The sequence below is a fragment of the Dermochelys coriacea genome, chromosome 14 (assembly GCF_009764565.3).
Source record: "Dermochelys coriacea isolate rDerCor1 chromosome 14, rDerCor1.pri.v4, whole genome shotgun sequence".
Taxonomy (NCBI): Eukaryota; Metazoa; Chordata; order Testudines; family Dermochelyidae; genus Dermochelys; species Dermochelys coriacea.
Window position 1 is genome coordinate 35,151,088 of NC_050081.1, and position 13,291 is coordinate 35,164,378.

Sequence of the window (13,291 nt, forward strand, 5' to 3'; positions counted from 1 at the left end):
TACTTATTGCCTTCAGCCAGATTGGGGCACTTGTATGTCTGAGTCTGCTGCCATCAACACTGCCACATTAGGATGGCTTCTTTAGAAAGGATCCTTATCTCCAAATCATAATGAGGGTGTGATAGGGACTGAAATTACCATAGCTTTCAGTTCCTTTTCTACTTTTGCTTTCTAGCTTAGCGAAGGCATCAAGAGAGACACATTTCTCTTCAGTGTCCAACAAAAAATAAACACCGTTTTGGCAGAAATATGGAAGAAAAGACCAGGATTCAGCTCTTTCTGTAATTTCTTATTAAGAATTAATTTTTCAGTCTCATCACTGAAATAGTCACTGACAATGTAAACTAACTCGAGAAGAATGGATGAGGATTTTAGAAACCTGGGAACATCAGAGAGAGCTCAAAACTGTTCCAAAGCTTATTTCCAGGATGTATCAGGTAGGTGAGCTTCTGTCACTCGCATACCATCTCCCTTGATATCTCCTAGTAGAGGAGTTATTCCCTGCATGAATTATTAACTGCAAAATGATCCAATAATCCCAGGATAGATGTGTCTTACTCTGAATACAAACTTTGCATTTGAACTATATAATCAAAATGAAATGTGACCTATTTTCCCCTCTGCTTTCATTGAAATGTAATGCCAGACTGTTCTGGTTATTTGATTTAAGAATTTATTTCTTTGCTCCTCTATTTTATTCAAGAAAACTGGATGGACCTGATCCTGCTCCCAATGCATTCAAAGGGAGATTTGTTATGAATTAACTTATTGTATATTTCTGTTTTGTAAAGTTACAAACTCTTCCAAATCCAAGTTTATGGGAAGTGTCTTTCTCTGTGCTCCCTGTTACTTAATAACTTTGTTTATGGGACTGAATCATTTTGCCTCTGATATGTTGAAAGAAAGGAAATGGATTTTAAAAAACCCACAAGAATCTTTCTTTCTCACACACACACACTTTCTCATGCCTTAAAACTTTTTTCTCCATTGATGGAATTACTAACAACCTTTACACTGTTCTGACTTTTTTTTTAATGTGGATTTTGTGGAGATGGGACAAAGTCAGGCCCATGAAGGAAACCCATTTTCAATTTTAATGCAATGGCTGTTCTCACTCCAAATATGAAAGAGTTCATTTAACAATGCATTTGTTCCTTTTTTAATTACTGTGCCCTCTTTAATGTTTGACTTTAATAATTTAATGTTAGTCAGTGTTATGCTCACTATGGTAAGTTTTTTCCTCTTTCTTCCTGTTTTCTAGATCAAGTTACAATGAAGAAGATGAAGGTTCTCTCATTCTGCCACAGCTCCAGATCCAGCTTCCCTCTCCCGGGTTTTATTGTTTTCTTCCTTACTTGTTATGTTCACAAGATGGAATCAGGTAGGAATCCACCCTGTGTCTGCTGTATTTTAGGGTATTAATTTAGGCCCCTGAAGTGTCTTAACAACATGCTCCACTCAAAGTCAATGGAATTGCTCACAGTTTGTGAATTTAATCAAACAGCAAGATAAGCAACTTCATTATTCAATTTTTGCCCTGATCGTGTTGGTCCTGGGTTATTTTATTTGCTCCTGGGACAGTGCCCAGGTCTGTTTCTTCACACAAGTATTTTTAAAAGATTGTCAAAGATGCCCAGGGAATTCAGTGGACACTTATTGAAGAGTTTAATAATAACAATAAGAAATAAGAAAATCAAATAACTTAGTGGGTTTCAGACGTTAAAAAAAAAAAGATCAGAGCCATAATTTGAGACTAATGTGCACAAAAACAAAAGAAAAATCAGAATATAATAATGTCATGTGACTTTTAAAATTGGGCCTGTTAGCTAATCCATATATGTTAGGTCTAGTATACACTGTATTATTAGGCATTATATGCACAGTAGTCCCATAATATACATATGAGAGAGTTGGGAAGTTAACTTGAATGTTTTATATTCTCCCCACAATTCTGTTCACCAATATTGAATATCCCACTTTACAATTCTGAAGTTAGTGTTCGCAATAGAAAATAGGAAGCCTATCAAAGCCATGAATGGTGTGTCCTAGCACTGGTTGGGATGTACCTATACACCCACCTGGTTTGGAATGTGGTATCCAAAAAAAAGGGTTAAGGAAGGTACAGAACAAGTTAAGGAACTGGTGGGTTGGATCTCAGGTGATGTATAAAGTGCTTTTTCACTTGTAATCAGCCACAGTATAAGTGGGTTTGGGGGGCATGCTGTGAGATAAGAATTGCTTCCTAGCAGGAGGGTATGGATGTCTCCTTTCCATAGTGTATCGTTTTGTCTTTAGGCAATAATGTTCACGAAGTTTGGTTATTTGGTCTCTTGAGCATGTGAAGTATTGAACCATAATAGCCCCAAAAATTGGTTCTAGAAATCTGGCCATGTCTCAGGAACACCTTGGTGAAAGAACACCAAATATGGCCCAACAACTCTACCCTTATTCCTTCTGAGGCCCAGCAAATTTCATGGCAATGTCAGTAAGCATGTCAACTTGAGAGAACTTAGAAAAATGGGCTGTTGAATAGTAAGTTTCTCTCAGCTATACACTGAGCATGTCCATTCTCAGCTCTCTTCCTCAATTTTTCTGATGTATGACTGTGCCATGGACTGAATACACCTGTCTTCAGCTTCTCACCCCATGTCAGCACTGTGTGCCTCTGTCATGCACTGAACCTACCAACTCTTACCTTCCCACTCTCTGTCCCATGCTCTGTGCCTGGGCCATGCGCCAAGCTTGCCTGTTATCAGCTCCAGGCCCTATTTCAGTGCTGTGTGCTGTGCCATACACACAGGCTGAGTTCTTATAACAGAGCCCCAGTCCCCCTGCCCATGAGCGCTGCTCTCCCTTAGGCATTCAGGCTGAAATATTCCATGCCAGGTGTCTGTCCCTGGCTGAAGTTTTTGGAAAGATTGTCTGAAATGGAACCTCTTGGCTGTGTCCGTCATTTCAGATTGCCATTTTCCTCTGACCTGCTTTTTGTTATTGTTGCTGTCCTCGTGCATTTCCAGCAACGTTCACAGTGATTGGACCTCGTGACCCTGTCACTGCCATCCTGGGTCAGGAAACTGTGTTACCCTGTCACCTGTCCCCCCGGATGAGTGCTGCAAACATGGAGGTGAGATGGTTCCACTCTGAGTTTTCAACTGCTGTGCACCTGTATCGTGATGGGAAGGATCAATATGAAAGGCAGATGCCAGAGTATCAGGGAAGGACAGAGCTTTTGAAAGCCGGACTCACAGATGGAAATGTTCACTTGAGGCTTCTCAATATCAGACGCTCTGATGAAGGACAATACCACTGCTTTGTTCAAGATGATACTTTTTATGAAGAAGCCGTATTGGAACTGTGGATAGCAGGTTAGTGCCTTGTGTCAGTTTTAGCTTTGTGTGGTCTTTCTTATTACAACAACTGTGACTCCCTGCTTGTGAAATATTTTACAGTAACACAGCGTATCTAAATTTCAACAAACAGCCACTTTCATACTTGGGGAAATATGCTGAAAACTTTCCCAACATGTTTAAACACATTTTCAGGATGGTCACGGCACTTTCTTGCCCAATTTTGATTGACTCCCAAAGGGGTCTTCAGTTAAGAGGGAAAGGACTTCTTGATAAATATGGCTTTCCAGTTGCTCTGTAGTCATTTCTAGGATGTGTGGCTAAGGTGGGAATGCCAGACTTTTATGGTCTTCTGATGGGTTGCTTGTTATTTAGGGGTGTAGTTAAAATCAAATGCAGTGTTCTTATTTGCTGACACTATATAATGGTGATGATGGTGGGTGTGATGGGTTCCCCCCAGGGTACCACCAGGAACTGGGGTACAGCTGAGCCCCCGTCTCACCAATCTGGGTTCTCTCTTGCACTGTGACATTATGGCAAACTGTAAAGTCCTCCACACTTGCACTCACACCAACATTCACAGGCAAGGACCACACCCAGTTGTGTTCATGAATGCATCTGGCCAGGCACTCATGAACCAACAATAGCGAGACTTCAGCCAAAACACACCCCAGCTCCCCAACCTAGGACCTGCCCTGGTCAAAAGCCTGACCAGTAAAGATTATTACAATTACCCAGTTTTCTTCTCCCTCAGTGTGGAGAGAAATATGCACAAAATTTTTGTTAACTGAGCTGAAATTTTGCCCAAACACTTCACTCAAACTACACTGTTTTAGGTAAAATAATAATAATAATAACAACAATAATTTATATATATATATATATATATATGAGATTTGTTAACAACAGAAAGATAGATTTTGAGTGGTTATAAGTGAAAGCAAACAGATCTGACGTGTCAAGGACAAGACTTTTCCATGGCTCATTGTTTGCATTGATGGGCCATTAGTCCTGTCTAGCTTCTTCACTGTTGTACCTGAAAGGCTAGTTTTGGGTGTTACCCAGAACAATAACATTTGAAATACAGATGCATAGTCAATATTCATAACTCCAGATACAAAAATGATACATGCATTAAAATAGGATAATCGTATTCAGCAAATCATAACTTTTCCATTGACACCTTATTTGACACATCTTGTACAAGATGCTACACAATTATATCATAATCATAGAATCATAGAATATCAGGGTTGGAAGGGACCTCAGGAGGTCATCAAGTCAAACCCCCTGCTCAAAGCAGGACCACTCCCCAATTTTTGCCCCATACCATAATCAAATGATGTACATGGATTGCAGGATGTCCTACTGAGAAGGGGAAATTATGTATTTACCACTCTTAGGGAAGACTGAGCTGCTTTGACAATGTAACCATGAAACCAATTTGATTTAAAAATATGTATCTATCTAATCTATCTATCTATCTAATGCACTAATTATCAGAGTTTCAAAAGTTCAGATCCTATTCAGCTATCTACGTGGTCATATCTCCAAAGGTGCTCAGCACTCAATTGCTCCTGTCTTGAGCCAACAATATCTCCCACTGACTCAGTGAACTTATTTTATATATTTGTTCACATTTTTGTGTGTCCATGAGCACTGGGATTTCAGACATTCCAGTATTCATTTATCCCTTCTACTGACTACCCGCTTGAATTAGTGCATTCTCATGTGAGTAAGGGATCCCCAGACTGTCCCTCATCCTTTCTGCTTTATAAATTAATGTATGGAATTAACACCCTTATATATGGGGTGGGATCCGAATTACCCAGGAAAGAATTTTCTGTAGTATCTGGCTGGTAATCTTGCCCATATGCTCAGGGTTTAGCTGATTGCCATATTTGGGGTCGGGAAGGAATTTTCCTCCAGGGCAGATTAGAAGAGGTCCTGGAGGTTTTTCACCTTCCTCTGTAGCATGGGGCACGGGTCACTTGCTGGAGGATTCTCTGCTCTTTGAAGTCTTTAAACCATGATTTGAGGACTTCAATAGCTCAGACAGAGGTGAGAGGTTTTTCGCAGGAGTGGGTGGGTGAGATTCTGTGGCCTGCATTGTGAAGGAGATCAGACTAGATGATCATAATGGTCCCTTCTGACCTTCGTATCTATGAATCTATATATTTTCCCCTTAGGTCTGGGCTCTGCTCCTCTCCTCTCTGTTGAAGGTCACCAGGATGGAGGGATTCGGGTGGTTTGTCGATCAGCTGGTTGGTACCCAGAGCCTGAGGTGCTATGGAGAAATCTCAATGGACGACATTTACCATCACTCTCTGTAACAAAATCCCAAGGAGATAACAGCCTGTTTGAAACAGAAACTGCGGTCATTGTAACAGAACATTTAAACCAAAACTTGTCCAGTTGCATCAGGAACACCGTTCTCAATCAAGAAAAGGAATCAGCAGTTTATATAGCAGGTCAGTTACCATCCAAATCCCACATTGAATTCACCACCACTAGAAACCAAACAAAATATAGGAAGAAAAGAACTGAAACATCTGTGGTGAATATTTCATAATACACGTACAAACACAGAAGTTAGGAGGGCCGGTGTTTTTCCAGGGTCACAGTTTAGGCAACTTGAGCCCCTTAATTGTGAGTATTCAGACTATACATGTTTTGAGAGGAAACTTTCATTCAATCCCCTGATTCAGTAGGTTCCTGTAATCTTAAATTCACCTTAATGATTTTTTGGAATGTGATAAATTTTGTACTTTGCCTTGATTGTGATCTGTAGAGCCTTGTAAACCCACAGATGCATATCCACAGATATCCTCATCATTTTGGGGGATTGCAGACTGGATGGGAATACCAATTTTGTATCCACTCGGGGCTCTGTTCACTTCACCAACTTCATTACTTGTGTGAAATGTCACCTACGTCATGTGATGTTGTTTTTACTGATGTTCAATGGGACTTGTGCTCCTTAATTCACTTTGGTCTGGATCCACAAAAGGACTCATTTTACCCCCTTGTCTACACACAAAAGATGCACTGATTAACTAGTTAATCGATGCCACTCACTTGTGTGAACACTTCTTGTATAAGTTTCAGAGTACCCTAAATAGATTTAGCTGCAGTCAATTCCTTATCAACTTCAGCTAAATGGAGACAGAGCACTATGATTTAAGGTTTTGTGCATCAATTTATTTAAATTGGTACAACCCTCATATATTGTCAACTCTTGAACCAGTTTAAGAATGACCCCATAAGAGGGTTGCCCCAGGTTCACTAAATCAGAGCACAAACCATGTGTGAAAAAGACACTAGGGACATTTGAAAATTCCATCCTGTTTAAATGACCGAATCACTGGGAACACAAGAAGAGCAAATTGAAATTAGTTAATTTGCTGTACAAGTGTTTGGACAAATTGTGATTATGGTTTTTTCCAATATTAGGATTTTTCAAAAATATGCTAATTAATCTGGCAGTTTCTGAATATTTCTTACTGCTAAAGGCCAAATTCTTTTCTGGTAGAACCTATTGGAATCAATGGGGTTTATGAGCAAAGAATTTGTCCCTGATCTCTTTGGCTCTCTGAATAGAAATTAATCAAATCAGGGCTGTGTTTTCAAGGATAAATCGGTGGTAAAACTGTGTTGATTGGAGCCATATTTAAAATCAATTTCTGGGTCTTTTGTGTAGTGTAGACATGTCCATTCTTTCACTCTTAGCTCACACAAATCCTACTGGGCACTATTTATGTATTTGTATGGGGAAAAAAATCTGTTTTTAGTCACCACTTCCAAACTAAGGTAAGCCCTGGGTGTTTTGTTTTTCAGATCCCTTTTTCCCAAAGGTGAATCCCTGGATGGTGGGTCTGAGTGTGATCCTGGTGGTTTTGCTTTGTTGCATTGGCCTCACTGGTTATCTCTTTAAAATGAAAGGTAAATATCAGAGGGAGAAATATACTAGAAATAAAGTTTTTTTTCTAATAAATAAATAAGGGAAATTTAGGAATTTAACATGAAAAGAACATGTGATCTGCTGATCTGGTCCTAAATAAAGAAGAATGCATGTGAATTTATTGATGGGGGGGTAGAGGTGCAAGGGAGAGAATAGAAGGGAGGAGAGTCTCAGACAATAGAACTGAATCAGAGAATCGGATCATAGCAGATACATCTCTGTTCCGCTTGGTCCTCTATCTCCCTCTCTTCCCAGTTCTCTGGTCCCACTTGAGAGAAGATTCTGCAAAGTCTAGCCTCTCATATTTGTACTTAATCTCTTTTTTTTCCTAATAATGTGTAATTCACGTCGACATTACAGTGATAGGCCGTACAGACGTGCCCCTGTCATAAATCAATGAATAAACACATTTGTTCCTCAGTTAGGAAAAAAAAACATACCCACTGTCACATAACTCAGACACAGCTGTGCATGCACTGCTGAACTTCATCCATAAAGAATACCAGCCCAATTTCCAAATAAATTGGACTTTTCCCTACATGCTTCTAATGAATTTTGTACCAATAGGATGTAGCCTTTTAACTCAGTTTCATGAAGCAAGGCAATGAGAATAATTTATATTTATTTCTGTACTTTTCAGGGAAACTTACTGAAGAAGTTGGTAAGTTTCAATTTCCCTTTTTCCACAAATACAATTTTTGACCAAGTTACACAACTGCATGTAGATTTGTTGTTTTCTATGATTTATTTTTACTTCTCTGTGTTTGTCGGGCTGGGGAGGGTGTAATAGGATCGACCATTTTAGGGCCTGTTTGGATGTTTCCAGAGAACATTCCCCTTAAAAGTCCTTCCAAATAGAGGGTTAGGTCGACATAGCTACATGTCTGAGGGATGTAAGTTTTCATCGCAGATGAGCCCACAGTTTCAGAGTCTTTCAAAAGAATCTATAGAAGTCTGGCTTGTTCAGGAAGGTGCGATGAAGTGGGAATTTTCTGCAATATTTTTATGAAACCTGTGTATACTTCAGTTTCTGCGATATGCAGCACTGTTACCCAGTGAGAGGGAAAGGACTGTTTGCTCTCTAGGCAGGCCCGGTGACATAAGTATGGGTGTTGCTTAGCTGTCTGGGCCTTAGTCCCCATATCAATGGAAACAGAGGTGAAAGTGGGCCAACGCGGGCCAGTACAGTGCTCTGGTAAGAGCCGGCCGCTGTCTGGGCCCGCACATAGCTGACTTTTTGATCCCCTCATCAGCTGACGGGGGGAGCAAAAGGGGCAGCTGTCCTGGGCTCTGGCTTTGGGGGCCCCCACGGAGCTCAGGGTGCCCCAGGGGATTAGCAGGGGAGGGGATCTGGCGCCTGTTGGCGCCTGCTTCTTTGTGGAAGGGACGGGGCAGCCCACTAGGGCTTGGAATTTTTCCAACAAAGGTCGTAGCTTCCCCTTCCCGGCCCCACGGAATACCCTAGGTAAATTGTCTTCCTCCGATTGCTCTGTTGCAAGAATCAGCTCCCCTGAGTTCCAGCAGCCTTCCTCCTGGTTGCTGCCCCCTCCTGTGACAACTTCTCCCTTTGAAGATCATTTCCTCCAAGTGGAGCAGGCCCTGTAGGAATGAGGTCACTTGAGCCCAGAGGAGTTTTCGTCTCTTCCTCACTGGGAAGGGGATGTGCCCCAGGGCAGGCAGTGTTAATCTAGTTTTATAAAATTTGGGGTAAATCTAAACTAGATAAACTTCACACCAAAATGTTATTGGGGCTGTGGTTTTGGGGAAGCAATAGAAAAAAGGAATTTGAATAAAAATAATCACCCAGCCTTAACTTTGTATTGATGATAAAGAGAAATAACATATAAGGGAAGGAAAGCTCATAAAATTTTTTAGATGTATTTCTGCTTATGTTTTAGTGAAATGAAATCTAGAAACTGATAAGTGTCATTTTCTTCCCTCAGAAGAAATTTTTTGTACACAATTGGATCCCTCTGTAAGAGGGTAATAGAGTCATCGGTGCGTTAGGTGGCCTAGAGGTTAACACACTTAGTGCCCCTACCCTGTGGGCAGATCTTTCAGTTCTGGCCCTCTTTTAATCAGAGCGGGAGGGAGGTGGGTTTGTTTAGTCTGGAGAAGAGAAGACTGGGGGGGGGGACATAACAGTTTTCAAGTATATGAAAAATTGTTACAAGGAGGAGGGAGGTAAATTGTTCTCATTAACCTCTGAGGATAGGACAAGAAGCAAGGGGCTTAAATTGCAGTGAGGAAGGTTTAGGTTGGACATTAGGAAAAAGTTTCCGGGGGGATGGGGACGTCGTGCCACCCAGCGCCTTTCTGCTCCAACTCCAGCTCCAATCCCATCCCAGCTTCGCTCGGTCCCTGCTCCACCCCTAGCCCAGGTCTGGCCTCAGCTGCAGCTCCACTCCCCCCCCCCCCCCGCTCTGTTACAGCATCTGCCATGCTTGGCCCATAAGCCAGCTCCTGCCCCAGGCACAGCTCCACTCCACCCCCTGCCCTGCCTCCAGCCCATCTCTGCCCTCAATCCCTCGCCACCCGCAGCACAGCTCCATCTCTATTTCCAGCTCCTCCCTTATCCCCAGCTCTGCTTTCAGCCCAGGCTCCTGGACTCAGTCAACTGTGGTGTAATGGAGGCGGGATGGGGGCTGAGACAGACTCATTACTGGTAAGTGGGGGCGTGACAGGAAAAGTTTTGGCACCACTGGTCTGATCTAGTCTGATCTCCTTAAGAGGAGTTTAAATAGAAATAATCTCTTAACTGTCATATTGATGATAAACAGAAATAAAACATAAGAAAAGGGAAACTCTTAACAAACAATATGGGTATTTCTGTTTAATTTTTAGGCAAACGAGATATAGAAATTGGTAAGTGTCATTATCCTTTCTCTGAAACGAATTTTTTTTTTTTTTTTTGGTAATTGGATCTTCATGTGGGAGTTTGTTTAAATGGTTTGGAGTTGGTTGATATTCAATTTAACTTTTACAATTTTCTTGCAATACAAAACCCCTTGTTTGTTTACTTGCTTTTTATTATTATTCTTTCTTGTGGGGGTTAATGTAATTGTACAAAATGTGAGGAAGTGCTAAATTTGATAGATTTCACACCAAAATATAATTTGAAAAACTGATAAGCAATAGAGTCACAGAGTTTAAGACTGAAGAGAGCCTTGGATCCTCTTCTCTGATGTCCTGAAAGGGAGGTTGGTTTCTGTCAGCCTTCACTGTCATATTGATGATAAACAGAAATAACACATAAGGAAAGGGAAACACCTAACAAAGAAATCTATTTATTTCTCTTTAATTTTTAGACAAACGAGATAAAGAAATAAGTAAGTGTCATTATCCTTCGTATAACAAGAAACTTTTTGTACCAATTTGGATTCTAATGTGGACGTTTGTTTAGCAGTGGTGGAGGTGTTTGATTTTAAATTTAACTTAAAATTGCTGCAATAGGAAATCTTTTTTGTTTGTTTGCTTACTTTGTTATTATTATCAGTCTTTTGGGAAGGTGTGGGGCGGTCAACTTTAATATAGCTTTATAAAATGTCGGAAAAGACTAAATTGGATTCAGAGTGGTAGTCGTGTTAGTCTATATCAACAAAAAGAACGAGGAGAACTTGTGGCACCTTAGAGACTAACAAATTTATTTGAGCATAAGCTTTCATGGGCTAAAATCCACTTCATGCAGTAGGAAATAAAGTAGGAAGATATATATGTACACAGAGAACATGAAAAAATGGGTGTTGCCATACACACTATAACGAGAATGATCAATTAAGCTGAGCTATTATCAGCAAGAGAAAAAAACCTTTTGTAGTGATAATCTTGTCAACTGTTGGAAATGGGCCATCCTGATTATCAATACAAAATATTTTTTTCTCCTGCTGATAATAGCTCACCTTAATTCATCACTCTTGTTATAGTGTGTATGGCAACACCCATTTTTTCATGTTCTCTATGTATATATCTATCTTCCTACTGTATTTTCCACTGCATGCATCTGATGAAGTGCATTTTAGCCCACGAAAACTTATGCTCAAATACAATTGTTAGTCTCTAAGGTGCCACAAGTACTCCTCATTCTTTTTACTAAATGGGACGAATTTCACACCAAAAGTTAATTTGAAAAATTGATAAGCAATTGATAAGCAATACATTTATAGAGTCATAGTGTTTAAGACCAGAAGGAATGACTGGATCCTCTAGTCCAGAGGTCTGCAGACTGTGGGGCAGGCCCCTAGGGGCACATGGAGGAACGTTCAAGCAGGCGCAGGGCCGGATTAACTCTTCTGGGAACTCAGGACTATCAGAGTTTGTGGGGCCTCCTAGTCTCTGGGGTAGGGCCAAAAAACAGGGATTCAGAGTGCAGGAGGGGGCTGTGGATTGGGGCACGGGGTGGATGTGGAAGAGGTTGAGGGCTCCAACTGGGGTTGTGGGCTTTAGGGTGCAGATGGGGATGAGGGCTTTTGGATGCAGGAGGGGGCTCCAGGCTGGCACCAAGGGGATTGGAGTGCGGAAGAGGGCTCAGGGCAGGAGGTTGGAAGTGTGGGGTCTTGGAGGGAGTTAGGGTGCAGGAGCTCAGGGCTGGGGCAGGAAGTTGTGGTGTGGGGCGCTTACTTGGGACACCTCCCCTTTGGTGGTTCAGCCCCGGGGAAGAGGGGCAGGTGGCTCCACGCACTGTCCTGCACTTGCCTGCAGGCACCGCCCCCCACAGGTCCCATTGGCTGTGATTACTGGCCAATGGGAGCTGTGGGGATGGCACGTGCAAGTGAAGGAAGCGTGCAGACTGAGCTGCCTGGCACTCTCAGCTCCAGCCCAGCGGGGGCGGAAGGGGGCAAATGACATGCCAGCGGGCAGAGCTGCCTCCCCACCAACACTAGGCTGGGCCGGAATACAGGGGCTTTAGTGGCTGCAGCCCATGGCCCCGGACTAAGGGGGCCCCACAAAAAGATCTGCACTTTTGGTGGTCCGGAGATCATTTTGCGGGGCCCCAGGTGCAAGGCAGGTGCAAGGCAGGGTCCCTGCCAGCCCCCATGGGGAGAGGGAAGGGAGCCCCACCCAGCCCCGCTCTGCCCCCAGCCCAGATACAATCCCATCTGCAGCTGTGCTCCGCCCCCTGTCCCCAGCCAAGCTCCGGCTCCTGCCACAGTTCCAGTCCTCCCCCTGCTCTGCCCCCAAGCCAGTTCTGCCCAAATTCCCTCTCCTCCCCCAGGCCAGCTCTGCCTCTAGCCCCAGATCCTCCCCCATCCCCAGTTCTGCCCCCAGCTCCACCTTCAGCCCAAGCTCCTCTTCTGAGCCAACTATGACGTAATGGAAGGGCAGGCGCAGACAGATTCCATTACTGCAAGAGGGGAGTGATCGGAAAACCTTGGGCACCACTGGTCTGGTCTGATTTCCTGAAGAAGAGATTGAATAGACATAATTCGTCCGCCTTAACTGTCATAGTGATGATAAAGAGAAATGAAACTTAAGAAAAGTGAAACTCCTAACAAACAATATGTGTCTGTCTGTTTAATATTCAGGCAAACGAGATATAGAAATAGGTAAGTGTCATTTATCCTTCCTCTGACAAGGATTTGTTGTTGTTGTTGTAATTGGATCCTCATGTGGGAGTTTGTTTAAATGTTGTGGAGTTGTTTGCTGTTACATTTAACTTTATCTGTTTTTCTTTGTTTTACTTGCTTTTTTGGGGGGTTAGTGTAATTGTATAAATTGAGGAAACACTAAATTGGATCGATTTTACTTCAAAAGCTCATTTGAAAAACTTATAAGCAATAGAGTCACAGAGTCTAAGACTAGAAGGGATGACTGGATCCTCTTCTCTGATGTCCTGAGGAGAATGGTGATGTCTCTCATCCTTCACTGTCATATTGATGATAAATAGAAATGAAACATAACAAAATGGAAAAGCCTAACAAAAATATCTATTTATTTCTCTTTCATTTTTAGACAAACGAGATAAAGAAATAAGTAAGTGTTATTA

The 13,291-nt window shown here is 42.1% G+C and overlaps 7 protein-coding genes and 1 long non-coding RNA gene across 40 annotated transcripts in view; 5 read left to right on the forward strand and 3 right to left on the reverse strand.

Annotated features, from left to right (window-relative positions):
- Nucleotides 1-13,291, reverse strand: part of LOC119843287 (zinc finger protein 850-like) — a 1,467,609-nt gene that overhangs the window by 1,375,865 nt on the left and 78,453 nt on the right. The gene's annotated exons all lie outside the window — the stretch shown is intronic.
- The window catches only part of LOC119843274 (zinc finger protein 850-like), a 1,382,451-nt gene that overhangs the window by 1,078,071 nt on the left and 291,089 nt on the right, over nucleotides 1-13,291 (forward strand). The window lies entirely within an intron of this gene.
- LOC119843356 (zinc finger protein RFP-like) overlaps nucleotides 1-13,291 on the reverse strand; it is a 1,128,717-nt gene that overhangs the window by 1,060,875 nt on the left and 54,551 nt on the right. The gene's annotated exons all lie outside the window — the stretch shown is intronic.
- LOC119842642 (zinc finger protein 239-like) overlaps nucleotides 1-13,291 on the forward strand; it is a 1,225,455-nt gene that overhangs the window by 454,713 nt on the left and 757,451 nt on the right. The window lies entirely within an intron of this gene.
- The window catches only part of LOC119843367 (zinc finger protein 664-like), a 1,158,238-nt gene that overhangs the window by 305,847 nt on the left and 839,100 nt on the right, over nucleotides 1-13,291 (forward strand). The gene's annotated exons all lie outside the window — the stretch shown is intronic.
- Nucleotides 1-13,291, forward strand: part of LOC119843338 (zinc finger protein 850-like) — a 621,437-nt gene that overhangs the window by 305,847 nt on the left and 302,299 nt on the right. The gene's annotated exons all lie outside the window — the stretch shown is intronic.
- LOC119843306 (butyrophilin subfamily 1 member A1-like) overlaps nucleotides 1-13,291 on the forward strand; it is a 66,425-nt gene that overhangs the window by 31,184 nt on the left and 21,950 nt on the right. For 4 of the 31 annotated variants that reach the window (XM_043496769.1, XM_043496741.1, XM_043496740.1 and 1 more), the window contains exons 3-12: nucleotides 315-437; nucleotides 1,262-1,381; nucleotides 3,012-3,365; nucleotides 5,537-5,818; nucleotides 7,185-7,289; nucleotides 7,949-7,969; nucleotides 10,153-10,173; nucleotides 10,617-10,637; nucleotides 12,831-12,851; nucleotides 13,258-13,278. In XM_043496769.1, the coding sequence (XP_043352704.1) occupies nucleotides 359-437; nucleotides 1,262-1,381; nucleotides 3,012-3,365; nucleotides 5,537-5,818; nucleotides 7,185-7,289; nucleotides 7,949-7,969; nucleotides 10,153-10,173; nucleotides 10,617-10,637; nucleotides 12,831-12,851; nucleotides 13,258-13,278 (1,045 nt within the window). In that variant the 5' untranslated portion in view covers nucleotides 315-358. Of the gene's footprint in view, nucleotides 1-311; nucleotides 438-1,261; nucleotides 1,382-3,011; nucleotides 3,366-5,536; nucleotides 5,819-7,184; nucleotides 7,290-7,948; nucleotides 7,970-10,152; nucleotides 10,174-10,616; nucleotides 10,638-12,830; nucleotides 12,852-13,257; nucleotides 13,279-13,291 lie in introns of all 31 variants that reach the window. The other 27 variants (XM_043496757.1, XM_043496762.1, XM_043496767.1 and 24 more) reach the window with 20 other exon arrangements.
- Nucleotides 1,812-2,955, reverse strand: LOC122456675. The gene is made up of 2 exons (XR_006275666.1): nucleotides 2,799-2,955; nucleotides 1,812-2,741 (listed from the first exon to the last, which is right to left on the reverse strand). It is a non-coding gene; the product is annotated as an uncharacterized LOC122456675 (long non-coding RNA).